Source organism: Mytilus californianus, unplaced genomic scaffold (genome assembly GCF_021869535.1).
Source record: "Mytilus californianus isolate M0D057914Y unplaced genomic scaffold, xbMytCali1.0.p SCAF_61, whole genome shotgun sequence".
Classification (NCBI taxonomy): domain Eukaryota; kingdom Metazoa; phylum Mollusca; class Bivalvia; order Mytilida; family Mytilidae; genus Mytilus; species Mytilus californianus.
In genome coordinates, this window is record NW_026262714.1 from 460,515 (window position 1) to 481,226 (window position 20,712).

General features: G+C 32.1%; 1 protein-coding gene across 1 annotated transcript in view; it reads right to left on the reverse strand.

The window, feature by feature from the left end:
* Positions 1 to 208: 208 nt before the first annotated feature.
* Positions 209 to 20,712, reverse strand: part of LOC127707277 (receptor-type tyrosine-protein phosphatase epsilon-like) — a 35,714-nt gene continuing 15,210 nt past the window's right edge. Inside the window, exons 10-23 of the mRNA XM_052211814.1 lie at positions 15,335 to 15,402; positions 13,117 to 13,153; positions 12,733 to 12,830; positions 12,036 to 12,167; positions 9,877 to 10,022; positions 8,883 to 9,018; positions 8,307 to 8,456; positions 6,907 to 7,006; positions 5,738 to 5,811; positions 4,999 to 5,124; positions 3,998 to 4,108; positions 3,114 to 3,265; positions 2,406 to 2,541; positions 209 to 1,193 (exon numbers count right to left, since the gene is read on the reverse strand). Coding sequence (XP_052067774.1) covers positions 1,113 to 1,193; positions 2,406 to 2,541; positions 3,114 to 3,265; positions 3,998 to 4,108; positions 4,999 to 5,124; positions 5,738 to 5,811; positions 6,907 to 7,006; positions 8,307 to 8,456; positions 8,883 to 9,018; positions 9,877 to 10,022; positions 12,036 to 12,167; positions 12,733 to 12,830; positions 13,117 to 13,153; positions 15,335 to 15,402 — 1,547 coding nt within the window. The 3' untranslated portion in view covers positions 209 to 1,112. The remainder of the gene's footprint in view (positions 1,194 to 2,405; positions 2,542 to 3,113; positions 3,266 to 3,997; positions 4,109 to 4,998; positions 5,125 to 5,737; positions 5,812 to 6,906; positions 7,007 to 8,306; positions 8,457 to 8,882; positions 9,019 to 9,876; positions 10,023 to 12,035; positions 12,168 to 12,732; positions 12,831 to 13,116; positions 13,154 to 15,334; positions 15,403 to 20,712) is intronic.

The following is a 20,712-nucleotide window of genomic DNA, read 5'->3' on the forward strand; positions in this document are numbered from 1 at the left end:
AGATATGACGCAGACATTCTACTTTCAACAGTATCCTTAATCTCCAAGTTCACTGGGATATATAAGCACTCATTGAAATGTTGTTTATTGAGTGACAGAATGCATAAAGTAATAGATACCGAATCTGGGATAATGTATTTGTCATCTTTACTGATTCTGATACTCTTGTGTTTCATGAATTTATGTTTTATAGTGACACGAAATAAAACAGTATAAAAATATTTTATTAACGTATTTATGAAGTTATACAAAAAAAAAAAAATGGCATGAACATCAACAAAAACAAATATCAATAGGATTACTTAAAAGTACTACATGGTTCAACGATTGATGTTTTTAACCATATGTTAAAACTGTATAAAGATCAAATGACCGTAGCATTGTCCTTTGTAGCCTGCTCAAATATATACGATACCTATAATCTACTCTTTTGTTTTGTGTACATGTGGTACATCAATATAACGGTACAGTTTGACATGAAACATTACGATTAAATCCACGGCTTGAAAATCAAGTGTTCTAGATCAAGGTAATATAGTTATGTAACATCAAAACAATGGCGAGATAATTATTTACCAAGAAAAATGTTTAACAACTGCATCAAGAAAGCAAAATGATTCAAGCAAAGTCATGGCATTATATTATCTCTCTCGACTATTTTACATCTTTTGTGTTAAATTTGTTAATTGAAACAGGCAGTAGTTATGTAATGTTCAAATATTATTGATAATTATAATTTATAAGATTTAAGTAAGATTTCTTTAGAAATAGTTTTCTCTTCTTAACAATTACAAAACCACTGCACATGGGGATACTTAACCGAGTTGTAATTAGGACAACAGATACTCGGCGTCTTGATCCCTTTTTTGTATGATTTACTTATTTAAAACTGATCGAAGTACGTATATTTGGCACTTGTAAAATAAAACTCCGTCAGAATTTAAAAAAAGCATACGGTTATATCATTTTCCCGTTTTTCAATACATGTTTGCGATTTGTATGTTGTCGTTTAAAGCAAAATGTGGAAGCACTACCTCAGAACCTAAAAGTAAAATACATATATTACAAATGACAAATAAATACATAGAAAATAACAGAACGTTTTAACTTCACTAGATATTCGCATACTGTGAATCTCGAGAATCACCTCCGAGGAGGACTCTAATACACTGATGACAGTATTCATATTGATCCTGAAATAGACAAAAATATATAACTATCTTATCTGCTAAAGTGATGACTTGATATTTATTGATGCAATCTCTTTCTGTAAACTCAATGTTCAAGTTTGAGGAATGTTAGGTCTTCGATAAACTAATTTTGTTTTCTAATTGCGGGTTTACTATGTATTTGATTTAAGACTTTTGAATTTCTGGCTTTGAAATTCATAAATGATTTAGACTTTCAACTGTATTAATGTTGGTGGCACTCAGGAGTTTTTTTTAGACGACACAATTAGCCTGGTATCTTTGATCTCTGGTTTAGTGTCTCATATATATTATCTCTATGAAGGAAGTTATGATAATGAACACATGCTTTAAACTATTGTTTCAAGTAGCTCATGAGCTACTGGAAATTTGCAAATAGAATGCAACGTAAACAATGAAAAACTTAATTTCGTTACTTTTGTCTTAAAATTTAGTTCATAATTATCATTTACATTTTACAGTTGTTTTTCAAGGAAACATCATTTTGTGACACTCGTCAGTGTGTTTTTCCAACATCATTTAGGATCGATTTATTTGTAATTTGGCATTGGAAAATTCAGACACATTTGTTAGATTATTCTCAATGTACGTATGTAGTCATGCAGAGTTGGAAGCTAAGAATATAGAAATTAAGAAGAACATTTCAGAGAAGTTATAAACTGCGTTTTCTACTTTTGAATGACGCAAAGAAAGAAATACATATGGTACAAATTCCATAGCGTCATAATTCTTGAAGTGTTATTGTCAAGAGTTGATTAGTCATAAAATGTAAACGAGACGTTTATATATTTGAAGCACTCGATTAAAAGTTAAACATGAGGGGCATTTACAGAAGTGATATTTGGATTGTTTAAACTTTCATATTGCGATTAATATGATTGAAGTATTTTGTTTCCAGTGAAATTGAATATTTTATTATTCTCATTTCATTTTTTTTGCAGATATAAGACTACATGTAAATTCTAGCTTATCTATGTAGCTGTTTGTTGATGTTGTTTATTCTATCGTTTGAAAATGCAAGTAAGCAAACTAACACCATTTTTAAAATTATACGCCATAACATAACTCTAGATCTAAATCTTTTTATATTCATCAGCATATTTCTTTGTTAGCTGATGGGAACGTATTAGTATTGTAGCATTTGATGTTGGATACATGCCATCGGGATTGTGTAATTTTTCTTCACTACACACTTACAAATTCATCAAGGAATTCTGGTCGCCTTGTTTGAATTTCTCTTACTACTTGAAAAATATCGATTTCCTCATCTATCTGCATTTTTTCCAAAACTAATCGCAATCCTATAAATAACCCACTCTTACTACAGCCATCACTGAAATAATAAGAAACCTTTGCAAAATTATGTCATGAACTGATAATTATTATTACTATTATTTGATAACAATGTTTAATAATTTTATGGTGATCATGTTCACTGTCGTTCAGGATTGCATATAGCTAAATCTTACAATGCTTATTCTTAGGAATTGGTGAATAAACTACAACTGTCTTACATTAATACGAGGTTGCCATTAATGTTTCAAGAATACTTACTCTTTAGGATAACCAGAATTCACGTGCGATGCATGTACGTTGGTGTTTGTGTTGACGAATCGTTAAGTTAATGCGTAGTGTTTTGTTTTCGTTTGTTTTTTTCTTGACAAAGTGTTGTCTGTTTTTCACATATAATCTGTGATTGCCCCTTTGGTATATGCTTCCTCTTTCTTTGATACATCTAAAATTTGTGACTATGGATTTTATTAACGTCCTTTTACAATATGGAGAAAAAATTATGCATAACAAATTGGACCTAATATTGTCAAACCATAGTTGAGGAAACAACTAATTATAACATTATTTAATGTTCACCATAGGAACTCATCTACCAGGTTTTTAATGACGTACCTACATACTACAGTGATAGGGCCTTTCTGCGTTTCCCAGCAATTTTGTACACGATGCAGAAGATCTAACATATACTCTGGTGATGGTGTTGCACTAGTGATAGTCCAATCCTCAGCAGTGAATACTTTAATTGAAATTTGTTCTTTATTTTTCTGTAAATGTACATCAGACTAAAAACGTTGTTTTGTAAAATATAGACACCATTTTATTTAGTTTCACGTAAGACATTTATTAGAATAGTTAAATGAGATGATTTAAATGTGGCCTAAATACTAGTACTAACACAATTGTTTCGTTTGGCCGCAATACAATACAGTTGATTAATGGGTATAATGCATTTCTTTTCTTAGGACTAAAATCGTTAGAAGAAAAACGCACTATACCCATTATTCATGGTTATATATATAAAATCATGTGAATTCTTTGTATCTGAGGGTCCGGATTGAGGAACCTTCTTTTCCGTATTCTTGCATTTATTTTCCTCTATTCTTTTTTTGGCGCGCTATTCTTTATTTTGTTAAATTTTGGGATCCCATTATTTTTTATTTTATTTATTTTCTGATATTTTAGCACCCCATTTATCTGTATTCTTTATTTTTCGTGGTCATTGTTTCCTCTGCTCTTTCCCATTATTCGCTAGTCAGGAATATGACAGTTGTTTTCCACTCGTTCCGTTAGTTAATAACGTTTAATTTTGTCTGTTTTTGTGGACTTTCCCTTTTTTAATTTACCTTAGAGTTCGGTAATTTTGTTATAATTTATTCATTTTTTTGTTTGCCCTCTGTTCTCTATTTTTACTTTTTAATATCTTAGTACCCGCATTATTTTTTACTCGTTACTTTCTTTGCCATTGTGTTCATATTAAACCTTAAGCTTCTTCCTACCGTGTGGTTCAAAGTAAGCGGAAATTCTCCTTGTGCATTTTCCGTTTCTTTGACAATACGGAAATCATCAAACTGTAGCATTTCTTTCTTCTCTAACCACAATGGAGCACCCTGGCGAAAAGATATATGTAGCCTTAATTTATAAAGTTATAACAACAAAAAACTGACATTTTTTCCGCGTTCTGTTCTTCTTAGTCGACATCGCAATACTATATGTCAATTTCGCTGCTCAGTAATCATTCAAGAGAATATTACAGTTTATTACATTGGTTGCAATGAATAACATTGATTTCCCAGTGAAATAAAAACAGATGATTACACATGTTCACTCCTCTGACGACATACAACAATAGGTGTCGTCACGACGTTGTCGATGATGTTGCATGTATAGAAAACGATATAGTTCCTTTCATTTTCTGCTTTATTTTTATTTAATAATCCATGGCCAATGTAATAAAAAGAATAACTAATCCAAGAATTCAAATATCGTGAAATATTCAACTTGTGACACAACAACACTGATAATTAACTCATGTGCTACGCGCAATCGTGAATTAATGTGTTGTTCGGTCACACGTTGAATATTTTTCTATATTTGAATTCTGTGATTAGTTATTCTATGAGTAACACATTCACGACAACTTATATCTATATCACATTTTATATTTAATCGATTATAGTACCTTGATAATGTTCTTTTTTAAATATTGGCTGCAATAGTTTTTTCAAACCTCCCATAGATTAGAAAAAAAAACTCAATGACAAAAATAAAATTATCTAGATCTTATTTTTGCGAATGTCCCTATGCTTTTCTGTTAGAAATAGTGTCTTCTTCCATATATATTAGGTTATGATGCGAATCAATTCTTTTTTGGATAAAATTTGACACGATTTGACATCGAATTGATGACTAACTAAATACAGCTAAGCAAAATTCCTATCTTTAAATAACTATAAACTAGATACCTCATGTAATCGAAACGAACAGGAATAAAGCTCACCTTATTTCCGGGATCCAACAAAACAATAATTTTGGAACTGTGATCATACATCATTGTCCAAAAATCAATTACAGTTTCAACAAGCGGGCACTGTGTTACAAACATTTTACTATCAACTGAATAGCCCTGTGATAAAATGAATGAATTATAAAAGGACTAACATTAAAATTTTTAATATAAGCAAATACAATTCAAGTGAATAGAAAAAATCAATACAATATTTAATATTAAGCTTATATTGTTATACATTTTGTATAAATGCATTTATATGGAGCTTTCTGTTGATACGCAAATACAACATTTGTACAATACTGTACCAGATGGCCATTGCAATTGATGAACTGCCTAATCAAATTTAATGCCATGTTTCTTCGTTAAATGAAAGTTCATATAACGCCAAAATTTAAGCAACTAGGGCAAGCATTCATCGGATTTAGACATGCAAATGACGCTCTATGCCATGTACATGATGTACGAATAGATAATGTGTACGTAATCACGTTTGCAAATCAGAAGAAAAGAAAAACGCAAACAACTATAACTATCTGAACTATAATGTGGTACAAATAGCTATACACGCATCAATAAGTTAAATGTAGGAAAAAAACAATGTTTATGAGTCTACATGTAATTTAATCTGAATTTAAAGTGGTCAACTGGAACATGTGCTACTGTAGAAACTTCAAATACTAGTAGTATAAACACGATTAAAGAATGTTTGATTTAAACATTTACTCACTGGAATTATAACGGCATTGATATAGTCACTTCTGGTTTTACCATAAGACATTAAGTAAGGTCTATATTTGTCATCTGCAAGATATAATTTGACAAAAATCACAATACAACTGTAACATAATACACAGTTATAAGTGAAAGTCTTGCATTCGCTCGCATATTTAGAAGACAGTCACATCATTTGTAAGACAACACTAGCTGTTTCCAAAAGAAACCAACAACACCATCTCAAATAACGAAAAACGAGGAACAGAATAACAACAGTTTGTAAAACACTACATACAAAAACTTAACACTGAGCAACAACAAACCAACCGGAAACTAGTAAGGTCTCAGGTACGGAAGGAGGGTGCGCCGATCGTCAACAGCATGTGGCAACCGTCATGTTAATAATAAGTAAAAATTCAGTACTAAGTCTCAATCGATGATATTATAATCAAGGTAAAATAATTTTAGATTTGAATCTAAATTGTGTCACATTTTTCTTTCATGCAGTTTTGTTTGTTTCAGACCTTTTGCCACAATCAAGAAAAAAGGGAAGGTATTGTAGCTACGACTATTGGAACACATCAGTTGTTTTCGTTCTCCTTGACACAAATAATCAATATATAAGTTTTGTTTTTTGCTAGCGTAACATTGTGTCTACAGAGGTAATGATGAACATGCAGTTATAAAAAATAAATGTAGTACTAGGTGTCCTAGGAAGCCTGATCGAGAATATCGAGATTTGAATCATTTTTTTGCACTTTTTTCTTTCATTCAGGTTTCTGTTTGGTCATTCCGTTTGTTTCGTAACTCTTAAATACATCAATATATAGATACCATATCAAACTGCAATAAACAAAGACGGCGTGTTTGTGTTTGGTTTGGTTATTTTATTAATAATCAACATATAAATTGTAACATTTAACTGTTCACATTTAAGTTAAACCAGATTTACATTTTGTTTAGCAATTTTTTTAATATATTTGTATCATACAAATGGTTAAATATATATGTTCCTAATTTATGCACACATCGCATTGCTAAGATACTTGAATGATTTATCTATCAATGATATATTTCATGTGAGTTTTCCGAAATCCTGTTATTCCAACGATATTTACTTTACTTTATAATCGCGACAACACATTATTTAGGAAGCGTTAGTTAATGAAAATGTGTATTTACGTGCAAGAACAGTTGTTGTAGAATTCTTTGATTTGTTTTCTTTACAATTTGCAGCAGTAAACTCACTAGAAGGATATGATGGCCGCAAAGTTCGCAATCTCTAAAGTATTAAATGAAAAAGATGTTAAATCATGAAGCTGTTCGGCGATTGTCAGTTAGATAACTAAGATCAATTGACTATCTGAACATCAGGTCACTGATGTGTAAATGTCAAGGAGGTGTCTTTCAAATCAGGCAATTCCCCGTGTATTTTGCTGGTAAAGTATCAACACCGGGGTTTCCCAAGACTATGGATTATATGAGATGAGCCACTACAACCAAAAGTTATACACAAGTTAAACATGTGTTACCCGTTTCTTCTGATATGTCAGAAGGCAAATTATCTACACCTTCCTTGCCTTATTCATCTGCCGCGGACGGTGACTTTGATTACTACCTGCTAACGAGTTCCCAGTTCGTTTTTCGGTACTATACTTACACCGAAACAAGGCCAGCGATTATTAAAACAACACACTTAAAATCAAAAGAAATTGACTAGGGTCATCTTGTGTTCAGGTTGCTTGTAATTGTAATGATATCAAAATTAATTTGTCAAAATCTGCACGCGGACACATACATGTTGTTTTAAACAAAGCAGATAATAATGCATAGGCAAACATTTTTAAGGTTAGACATTTGTTAGATACTAGCTAACATGTCCAACACATATAAACACAGATATTATTATATCTACCATGCATTGAATTGTTAAAACATATATTCGTGACAGTTGTTTTCCATTCGTTCCGTTAGTTGATATAGTCTACCGTTTTATTTTGTCCGGTTTTATGGACCTCACCGTTTTGAAATTTACTTTGGAATTCGGTATTTTTGTTAATACTTTCTTGATATAAATTCAAAACACGTCTTACACAATATAATGAATAAGATATATCTTAATTGTCATTATCTGCAAGTTGTTTTCATTATTAATACATTGTTGTTCTCAATAAAAACAATAGATCAAGGATTTTCGAAATAAAAAAGTTTGGCATATGGACATATTGGACAAGTTGAAACAGTTATTCAGTAAAACAATTACATTTTAGTGTTGGAAATCAGTACTGCCTTAACAAAATGCTCTTATAATTTTGATGTTCATGACATAAATCACTTAAATCTTAATCTTGCGACTTTCCTCATTTCAGCAATAAACATAATGAAGATGAACGTACTTCTGATGACTATCATGGTGTAATCAATTTTTCTTACAAATGCTGCGCACAACACAAATATGATAAGGAAACTTAAAAATTGGTAGCCACATTTTGGTGCAACTATTCTCACACAAACATCTGTATCTTTATGCAGATGTAATCATCCGTGTTGTGTAGAACACATCACTAAAATATATTTGGTACCTGAAACTCTTCTCTGTACATTGTTTGATTTGTTGGTAATGTCTTGTTTTCTTGCTTTTGTATATATTCGCAGAAATCATTCTTTTGAATGGACGTATTCGGAACCGTGAATAGTTCCAGCAGTGCTTCAAACACGATCGAATATTGTCCCTATACATTAAAAAAGATACGGTTAAAGAGTAAAAAAAGAGCAATATGTTTGTTTATTTTTTCTTATCGTTTACACATAGTAGATACAAAGCAAAGATATTTCAGAACAGCGAAGAAAGCACATTTCAAATTATGTTTATTTTAGTCTCCTCTAAAAGCGAAAGTAATCACAATCCACGAATCACTTTCCTGTTCATTACATTGGATATTTCAAGGAAGCATTATCAGCAGTAAGTAGATGTTCAAGTAACCATACCAAATAGATTGACATCATATCAAGAACTTGCAAATAATATATATAATTAAACAAGCTTTTGATGAATTTATGATACCTTAATTAAGTACCAGTTTTCTTCAGACACAATGTACAGGCTATATATTAATGCAAATATATATAGTTTTACTGCTGTTAAATATGTTACATACATGTGTTTGAATCATATTCATTCTGTCTTTCCTCATCATCTGAACATACTCCATAATATCAACGTAGCCAACTTTCTTGCCATGCTCATAAAGGGCATCGATAGCAATGAATGTACCTGTCCTTCCAACGCCAGCACTAAAACATGCATGCTTCATATTAATAATAGCAAGGAATATAACATAAAGGTGGAGATAAAAAAAGAGTTATTTCACAAATAGTAACATCCTGCAAATTGTTATAATTTGGAAGCGATAGTGCATAAAGGTCACTTATGATGTCACGTGTCGGAATTTGACGTAAAATGGCCTTTTTACACATATATGTTGGTCAGAATTGTTATGAGCCAATGTTTCATCCAGAACGATCCATGTCTATACATAACATTAACTTCAAGCACCATGATATCATTTTTTTGATTTAGCATTGACCAATATCTAAATGTTGGTGACAAGTTCTCAACATGAGGCTAACTTGGCGGTTTTTGCATAAATAAAGACGTTTGAAGCATTTATTCCAATTTGAAAGACACAAAAAAAAAAAAAAACAAATACTGATCGTTTGGTCATCTGAAGATTGATATTTTGTAGATTTTTAATTTGCTCTGATTGTCCTATTTAAGGGTAAAAACGATAGAGTTATATCATACCTTCTCGTTTTTGTTATAAAAAGTAATATGATTTTATATTTGAGTCAGGGTTTTTTTTCTGTCTAAGGGTTTGAAAAATCTTTACTTCTAAATATAGTCGGTATCATGATGGTTTGGAAACAAAAGTGTATTTAGATAAATGGCGAGTTTTAACAAAAACATCTACAAATTTTCGAATACAAATGGATCTGAAAGTACGTCAGAATGTTACCGTTAGTTTGAAAACAAGTATTGTATTAATATTAATGACTAAAAGGACAGAACTACATTTTTTTTTTAAATCAGCGATATGGATGTAACATGCTAACGTTTCTATTTTGGTAAAACGGTGTAACGTTTACATATACCTGCAGTGCACCACCATTGGACCATTCTTATCACATATTTTGCTTTCCACTTTCCTGTAAAAATTGACCAGTTTGATGCTATCTGGAACACCATGATCCGGCCATTGTGTAAAATGAAAATGATGAACTTTTCGTTCTTGCTGATTCTAAAATTACAAAATATTACTCACTCGTTCAATATTTAATCATTCCTCAGTCCAGTATTTGGTATTTTAAGTATGGTAATTTATTTTCTTCAGCCTCTTATTATCCTATCGTGACTACTAAACATTATTCCTTTTTCATAGTTTACTAGCATGTGGAGCCGTTTGCATATATTATTTCTATTTGGTCGTCAAACATAACCGTGATATGACACTCTTCAAATATTTTCTTATTCGGAATTTTACTAATTATATGCCATTTATAAGGTGTTCGAAATTATTCTCATATTCAACCTCATTGTTTTATATATATTTGACAAGATTGTAGATACGTAATCAAAAACGATAGAGAAGGTGTCAAAAATAAATCCTTATATTTGATTATAAACGACAGTTGTCTACCGATTTTGAAATATTGAAAATCGATGATGGAGATTAAATAAGACAACAACCAAAAAATAGAAAGAAATCGCATACAAACTTTAGTTTTTTGTCTGCTGTGTATTCTAATGTGTTTTTTATACCGATTCGCTAAGTCTGATTTTATACCTACTAGTTAAAATGTAAAAGTTTGCAGAAAGATAAATTACCCTTCCGGACAAAAAATTCAGCCTCCGATCCGACTAGTCTTTGATTTTAGAATTTTGAGTTGCTTGCTTAGCGGAGAAGGAGCAATTACCAATTTGCAAAGCTTTTGTTCGAAGCGACCAGAGATAGAACCCACGACATCCCTTACTTGAAATGAGTTCACTACCACGAGTCCAACGAGGCGGTTCATCCCGCCATTGTGTTATTGTGCAATGGTAATTGTTTTGTATTCTTGTCATTCATTTTTGCTTATGTGCTTTGTCTATATGCCATTATGTTTACTTTGTTGACATATTTGTTTGTAACACAATGTTGACTACTGTACCCCTATCATTGACATTTTTACCTATTATGTCTGTTTGTTTTGTTCACACATTGTTATCAATATAATAGCATTTTATGCGACAGCCATACAAGTGAGAGGTTTAGCTAGCTATAAAACCAGGTTCAATCCACAGTTTTATACATAAGGAAATGCTTGTACCAATTTAGGAATATGACAGTTGTTTTCCATTCGTTTGATGTTTTTGAGCTTTTGATTTTTCCATTTGATAAGGGACTTTCCGTTTTGAATTTTCCTTAGAGTTCGGTATTTTTGTTATTATACTTTCCATCTTAGACGTTTACCTAAATGTTTTTATAATAGTTAATTTACTGCAAGGACAGCTGAAATAAAATAATATATGCATGATATATGATTCTTGTTTGACATCACAATGGTTGAATAGACTACGCTTACATTTGAGATTTTAAGTAAGAATACAATTACGATCACATAAACAGCTGAGTAATGCTAAGCATTATCCTAATTAGGTAAAAGAGAGGCGAAAGATACCAATGGGACTTCAAACTCATAAGTCGAAAATAAACTGACAACGCTATGGCAAAAAAAGAAAATAGAACAAAAGACAAACAACAGTATGCAAACACAACATAGAAAACATTATACTGAGCAACACGAACACCACCACCGGAAGGTTAAACAGGGTAAACATGACAAAAACATATCGAGTGCTTTACGTTCTTGACAACAATACATTTTCCTTTTTAACTAGTGTCTGCTGTAATCTTTGACAATGCTAGCGATGAGTTGATGTCGAATAAAAAATAGGCCGTGCTTACTATATAAACTCATAAGTGGCGCTCGAATATAAAAAAGTTAAAAAGGCCAAATAAAGTACAAAGTTAAAAAGCATTGAGGACCAAAAAATCAGAATGATTTTGCCAAATACTGCAAAGGTAATGTTTTTTTTTTCGGAAATACAAAAAGTATTGGTAAGAATTCGCCTTTCTAGCTTTTACAATTATCTTATGTATTACAAATATTTTTTTTCTAGTATCGGTGTTTTGATGGATACATGTAATGGCTATTTCATTGACACTCACTATTTTTTAAAAAGTAAACTGAAATTTTTGAATCGATATTACCGTTTTGTTATTTAGTATAATCAATCTGTACACATAAATAGTGTGGTATATCTCCTCTGTCATTGTTAGTCTATAGTTGTCTACCATTGTTGCTTTATTGACAGTTTTAGGCCAGTATTGTTCACATTTTTTCTAAAATACAGAAATTTCAAAGTGCATGTGATATGTATTTACCTACAAAAAACTTAAGACAGATATTTTATTTACAACACATCTATAAACAAAATGACTGACATAGAGTTCTGACATAGAGTTCAGTTGTAAAGAGGAGAATTGCAAAATATTTAGAAACTAAAAAATTGTTTTAAAACAACGCATATTCAAATAAGGAGGTTCCTATACTGTACGATTGGTCAGGCTTAATTAAGTAAAACACTTGTTTGTCCATCTTCTTATCTGATAAAACCGTTTGTTTACCAACATTGTACCAATGTTCAAATCTCATTCATCAATATAAGACATGTATATAAAAAGTAACAAACAAAAACTTAGGGAATAGTATAAACTCCAAAAAAAGCAATACCGGGTGCGTCGACAAGAAAAGGGTTTTCTGCTATTCAAGCATATTCTATTGTCATTTAAACTTCCCGAGAATCATGATAAATAAAGAACGGCAAAACAATACACTCCATAGTAGAGCTAATTATAAAAAGTGAGTGCAGTTAGGCATAAGAACACAAATACATCATGTACATACCCTTCTTTCCTCTTCCAGTTTCGTGACCATCACTATTTTGCAAACCTTTTCCTGCCAGACCATTTGCCAGAAATCCCTTAGAGTATTCTTTTTCGGACCTACGTACACAACCAAAAATGTGTTAGAACTTATATAATAGCATGACTTGCATTCTGTAGTAGTTTTATGTATTAATCTGTTCCTTATATACACCCATCACCACTCCTCCCAACTATAAAAAATAAATAATGATAACAGATTCGTTTACAAGTATGTTGTACTGCGTTAAGGTTTCCAGAAAACTGGCTTTTTGGACGGTGACATCCTCGTGATAATTATAGAAACCTGCTAAAAGTACAAAGAAATAGATTTCAATAATTCTAGAACTTCTATAATTTTACAAACCTTGTGCGGCTATGTATGCCTTTTCTTTGTCATAACTCTGAAATAAAATAGACTGGATATTGTTATAACCATAAATACAAAATATTATTTGTTATTGATTACACTTATTTACTTTAATATATTAAAAATTACTTTTAAACATGGTTGTAAAAGAGATGCGAAAGATACCAAAGGGACATTTAAACTCATAAGTCGAAAATAAACTGACAACGTCATGGCTAAAAAAAGAAAGAGACCAACCGTCAAGCAGCAGTATACAAAACACAATATAGAAAACTAAAGACTGAGCAATACGAGCCCACCCAAAAACTGGGGGTAAATAATTAGGGCAACAGTAATTTTCCAATCTTCAAATACCATAAAAGATGACAAATCAAGGTTACACACACCAATGAATAAATCGTTTGAACTCTAAAAGGAATGTAACCAGGTGTTTCGACTGGGTAAGTGTCTCCTGATATGGTAGCATCAACCACCTGTCACAATCAGTAAAAAATGTCACAATTGAAAATAGGACGCAATTGGTAAAATTACCGATGAGACTGCTCTGATATCTACTATATAAGACTGCAAAATTATCTCACTAGTGATTTGAGACTCAAATACGTTATCGTTCAAACAAATCATGATTTGATTCTAATTTGAAGTCGTCTTTCTGTGTTAATACCGATGAAAAAATTAAGATACATGTATGAAGCAGCCATTCTAGCTGACTATGCGGTATGAGCTTTGCTCATTGATGAAGGCCGTACGGTAACCTTTAGTTGTTAATTTCTACGTAATTTGGTCGCTTGTGGAGAGTTGTCTCATTTGCAATCATACCACATCTTCTTATTTTTTTGTTCTAGTTGCGGTAGTATCCTTAATCTCAAGTTATATTTGATATGTTCGACATGTTCGATACAAGCACTCGCTGAAGTATTTGATATTGTGTGACTGGGCATTATCAACATATTTGAAAGTGAAATTAAAGTACTTTGCAAGACGTTTTTTTTTTTATTTCTGGGAAGTTTTGGGGTGAATTCTGCTTCATATGATTAAAAAAAAACTAAGTTGGCCAGTAGTGGTGCACAATGAGTACCAATTCAAATATTGACTCGCTATTGAAATAACAAATAACCAAACTCAAAATAGAGCTGTCAGCATAGCAAAGGTCAGAATGGCCCGACTTTATTATTATTATATCACACCACCACAAGCTCATGATGCAACTGCAAACCTAGTTTGGTTTACTTAAGTTTAACGGTACAAAAGATACGAGCTCAACACGAATTGATTAAGGTTTTACTATCATAGGAATCAAAGGTTAAGATCAAGGTCAGAGTGATTTGACGTTTGTGTATGACACACCACAAGGCATTAATGCAACTGTATACCAAGTTTGGTAAACCTAAGTTTAACGGTATAATAGATATGAGCCAGTCACGAATCATGAATTGGATAAGGTTTTACTATCATAGGGGTCAAAGTGATCTGAATGTAGTAGGTGACACATCCCCAGCCCATGATACAACTGTATACTAAGTTTGATTATTCTAAGTTTTACGGTACAAAAGTTATGTACCGGACACGAATTGGACAAGGTTTTACTATCATATGGGTCACAGGTCAAAGTCAGTGTAAAGTGACCTGACTTTGGTATATATGACACATTCTCAGCCCATGATGCTACTGCATACCCGATGGGACGGACTGGCTGACAGACGGACATGGTGATTCCTATATACCCACCAAACTTTGTTTGCGGGGGTATAAAACATGTTGTCGATCAAAAAGTCCAGCATCTTAGGTGTTTGTGTATTTCACAAAGTAAGAGTTTGCATGACCTAAAACATGAAATGTGTATCTACAATGCCAAATTTGTTTTAAAGAAAAGCTCTGTTTAATGAGACGATGTGAGTGGTATTCGATCTTTCGTTTGAACATGGGGAATAGAAGTGTAAATCATAGCCAAAAATCTTAAGTTTGGATACTACTGCAAAGTGGTGTTTGAACATTTTGCCGATATAAAACAATGTGATTTAATAATAGACTCTTTAACTATTATTCACTTATGAGGATCTGACAACGTTGATATTGTTTCTAACGACGTTTTCTTAATATTTGGTTTTTGCCGTAACGTTTTGATGTTGTACTTTATTTGGTAGACGCAATGATTACTTAACCAGATGGTGGAACCTGACACTGTTAAAAATCTAGAATTGTTCAATTATCTTACATCAATGTAACTAGCTTTTATGTAGTCATGCTTGGTATCTCCTGTCAACACAACCCTTGAATGGTCATCTACAAGAACATAATATAGTACAATATATCCATATACGTTTACTGTTACGTTTAGTACATGTTTCATATTAAAACTGGTATATTTAAGAATATGTTACATAGTACAAATACTTATCATTATCAGCAGTGCATCACTTAATGCTATAGAAAGCATATACCTAGATATGTATTATGTATGTCCAATGCAAGGCATATAAATATTGAAAGGAAACAATATTGATATAACGTAATGTCATTATCAAAACTGCGTTGTCGAACGATAGAAAACAAAATGCAAAAGAAAATAAATCAACATTCAAACGCAAAACACCTCATAATCAGCCAGAATCATACAAGAGAAAATTGGAAATTTGGCAGCAAGACCTCACTTCTTTATATGCACAGGAAAAATATTCAGTTACGTAAGTAAACGAGAGGCTCTAAAGAGCATGTATCGCTCAAAAATGAATATGTGCAACATCAACAAAAGAAGCTCTCCAACATTGGAGAATAAAACACGTGAAACAAACTGATGACAAAAAATTCCATTTTGTTGATTTAAAAAAAAATCACTCCTATGAAGAGTATAGTAATGATTTAGGTACCATTAGACTCATATGTAGATCTTGTCTTGCTGAATATTGGTAAACATCGTCATTGAACAGCGGGAACTACGGTTAGGATTCGATTGACGATGTATGCCATGTTGAATTAATTGTAGATCTTGTCTTATTGGTAGTTTTTGTTTTCTAAAGTTTCTACCTATATATTATGATATGGTCATAATCATAAATTAACTGTTTACAAAAAATTGAATCTTTCATAATACTTAGGATTTTCTATCCCAGGAATAGATTACCTTATCTGTATTTAGCAATCATTTTAGGAATTTGGGGTCCTAAATGCTCTATAACTTAGAACTTTATTTGTCCTTATTGCCTTTTCTGATTCGAGCGCCGCTGATGAGGTTATGGAAGACAAAACGCGCGTCTGGCTTACAAAATTTCAACCCTAGTATCTAGGTCACACCAGTTTGGTTCCTAGTTCTTGAAATTTCCCCCTCCTATTTTGCAGAAACTGACTTTGTAATGAAAAAAAAAGTTACCGCTTCCGCAAATAAGAGGTCCGCATGACCGATCCAAAATTATTTTCTTTTTGATTCTTTTTTCACATAGACGCTTTTCTATTGCATATAATGATCGATCGTTTCAAACGCACATGTGATAACTCGATTTGCAAACAAAAGTCAAAAATCGGGATGCCAACAAGCAGTTGTGTCAGCTCATTGCCGTGTATTGTTTATCTTACTTTAGTTTCCCCGTTATTTGTCTTTAGGCTATTATGTTTCGTTTGGTCGTATGACTTTTGACGTTGCTTGGTATTAATGCTTCCAGCCATCGGGTTTCCTTCTTTTTGAATTTTGACATTCCTGGTGAAGGTGGGTCCTTAGGAGCTATTCGGACACAAAGGGTTTTTACAGTGTTGTTTCTATTGTGTTTTCCCTTGTATTCATATTTACCTAATTTTTATTTTATCGATAAAGTGTTTTCTATATACGGTAAATACTACCAACGACTTTTTTTTTGTTGAAATCATTTTCCAATTTACTATCTACTACACCTTTTTTTGTTGGCGTCTTTGTTATATTTGTTTGTATGTTTATTTAGATTTTTGGTCAGTTGTGTTGTATGTTGGTAGTGTATGTCTACACAGTTTTGGCTGCTGGATCCAAATTGCTTTTGAATTAACCTATGTCTGTTTGGGTTACTCATTCAATGTTGTCAATATAATGGAACTATAAATGACTGGCATACAAGTCGGAGGTTAAGCTAGCTATAAAACTAGGTTTAACCTTCCATTTTCTGCGAAAAATGCTTGTACCAAGTGAGGAATATGGCAGTTGTTTTTATTTTGTTCCGTTCATTGATAGTGTTTGATTTTGTCAGCTTTTATGGACTCCCCCTTTTTGAATTTGCCTTGGAGTTTTTGTTATTCTTTTTTTGTCCTTAAAAGACCGAAGCAAAACGCTGTCTTTTTATGTCAATTCATCATAAGTACGGTTTCATAGAAAAATGCATAGTTCAGTATTTTAACAGTATTCAATTTAACATAAAAGTTAAATCAAAGCCGAGAAAGCAAAATCAGTCGGTTTTTGTTTCACTGAAATGAGTTGGTATAATTATATATTTTACGAATGACATTTTTTATATGAATTGCACAAAATAAAAAATTATGCAATACTTCAAAAATTATTTGACAAAATTTAGCCTTGTAAGTGTTGAAATGTCATTTATTATGCGCAATTAAAATGATATTGCAGTAGCATTTGTTTATGCATGGTACACCATCTTTCAATTAAGTATACTAGTATGTATTTACATTTTCTAAAAATGTAGTATGCCGATGATTATTCAAGTAGGTTGACCATTCGTATTGATATAAATGGGACAATTTGAAATTGACACTGCCTGGGCATTAAAAAAATGATTAACCTCCAATTTAAGATATTAAGAGAAAAACTAACGTATGATAGTATAGATAAATAATAGTTTGTGAATAGCACGGTTATTTGTTTTATAAATCTGCAACGATGCATCAAATGGAACGTCGATAAATTCCGCTCCGTTCTGTTGAATTATATAGTCGAGCTTTTGTTTTTGTCACTTTTCATGGACTTTAATTTACCTTGCAGTTTGGTAATTTATACTTTTTTTTCATTTTCATTACATTATTAAAAGAAAATGTCAAGCATTTTCCTAGTAAATACAAAGATTTATCAGATTTTAAAACAAACTGTTTGATTTTTGCGCCTGTATTAGGTCAGGAGCCTCTGGCCTTCAATAGTCTTGTATGTTTTTTTTTATGTCTCTTTGACACGTTCCCAATTTCCATTTTCCATTTTATGTTTGAATCTTCCGCAGCAAATGGCCTGATAATAAAAAACTAGTTGTGTCGGAACGACACGAATGGCCCCGTCTCAAAAAGTTGAAAAATCTGCAATTTCAACAACACATGTGGACACAAACATGCATGGATAGTATCCAGCTCTCAAGACCAATACTAGTTTGATGAAAAATTTCCTTCATCAATGAGTAGTTAAATTTCAAACTATCAGCAAACAGGAAGTGGATGTACTGAAGATGTGTTGAAACGACATGAAAATCAGCATATCGGAACAAAACATAAACTTGATCTTTAACCCATCATGGTAGACTCACATATCAAAAATCAGCGAAAAATCTGAAGGCATATAGAAAAAAGTCTGTATAACTGTGATTTTCAACAATTTATCAAAGTCCGAAGCCCGTAATTTCAGCAAAAATTAGCAGAGCGAAACAAAACTTGAACTTGATCTGTAACTCATCATGGTTAACTCACATACTAAAAATCAGCCCAATATCTGAAGGCGTTTAGAAAAAAAGTCCGTATAATGGTTTGTTGCGGAATACCGGAATGACAGAATGACGGACAAGGGTAAAACTATATGGCCCCGACAACTTTGTTACGGGGCAATAAAAACGTGAAATAAATATCATCTAATCGTTTTAAATTTTACGTGTTCGGTAATGTGTTTGACGTCGTAAATATAACAAGTTTATTTGTTGAACATATATTTTGACTACTCTTAATCAATTTGGTGTAGATTTACTAACTTCTCCAATCAGTCATACGACCAACGTCAAGTTACCTGTAACGCAAACTTGGCTTAGACCGTTTTTTATTTATTCTTTTTTTGAGTGCCGACAAAGCTAATGTTTGACAAATCCGTTGCTAATGATAAGTTTAAAGCACATTATTTTCTTCAATTAAACGTTTTACTAGTATATTATGTTCCAGCCTAAACATTTGGAGGAAAAACTCAATACTACCTTAATTAGCCTTTTCATCTAAATTTGGGTTTTTAATGTAAAATTAGAATAACAGGTAAAAAAGCTTTTGTGAGACCTCGAAATTGAAAGTATTATCCTTTTTCTTTTATTTAACTATTGTTAATCAATAAAAAAATCACAAAAACAATAATTGTGCATTGGTACTAGCTGTTATCAAAGGGAGACAATTCAATCTCAATCTCAATGTGTTTTAATCACAGGAGAGATAAATCTTGTTACATGAGGAGTTATCTCATCAACTATAGTCTATTTTTTAAAACATCTTCAAGGTATTTAGTTTGCTTACCCATGTTTTGTAATTAGTTCCTCACTTTGAAACCGCAAAGTAAACTTTGATAAAAACCTTAATATTTATTTGCTATGTAATCTTTGTGGATTTAAAGATTCATTATAGGGTAATAAGGGAGCCATCAAATAAATAGGCAAGAATGACAATTTAAGACATTGAAACATTCAAATTCAATTGAGTTTATGAAAGTCTGATTCTTTTTCAATTTATTCTATAGAAAATTTTAAAAGTGACTGAATTTATTTTTGCATATAGGAAACAAATCAGGTAGTATAATATATTTTGTGGCCAAATGATGGGTTGTTAATGGGAGCGAGTCATTGTGACACTGATAAGGGGTGAACAGAATTATGGGAACTATGGAATGAGAGGGCTGGGAATGGGAATTGGATAGATGAAAGCTGGAGTCAGGGTGGTGTTAACCGTGCGGAAAGGGTTGATAAAACTGGGATAATTCATGTTGACGAAAAAATAGGAGTGCAGAGGAACAGAATACGGAGTGAAGTAGGAGTTTGGGGAGGGAACTGGGAATCAATGTTCCCTGTCACCCCCTTACTAATAGCCAAAAAAGAAAAGGGGTTGGGGTCATGTATGTATATGGAGCAATTCTGCAGGGGATGCGAACCACAGCTTGTTCTAGTTTGTGAACTGATAAATAAAAAGACTGATTGATGCTTAATGTAATAGCGCTATTAAAATAAAAACCAACAAAAAAAACCAACAAAAAAAAAATGAAAACAATATATAATTTATTAAGTACAATTTGTATCATGTAGACCAAAAGTAATCGACATGACTGCAATGATTATCCGTTTTAAGAACGCATAAGGCAGATGCACTAACCGCATAGGGAGATTTTGGAAGAGCACAGGTTCCCATGGTTGGACTGAACGTCAGTCCACAGACAAATCATCGATGATGATGGAAGTTTAAAACCACCTTGTATGGCTAGCCTTCGCCTAGTCAGCCCTGCATAGGGCCTTTTAATGTTTTTAAACAATTTAATTCGATATTATATTTCCAAAGAATTTATATAAAATGATTAAGTCTTTCAACGAAGGTTATAAATGATTAGCAAGGATGCAAATACTAAACTTTAGAACGTAAATAAATATCTTTAACAAATGAATTCAAAATAGCAATTTCTATTCA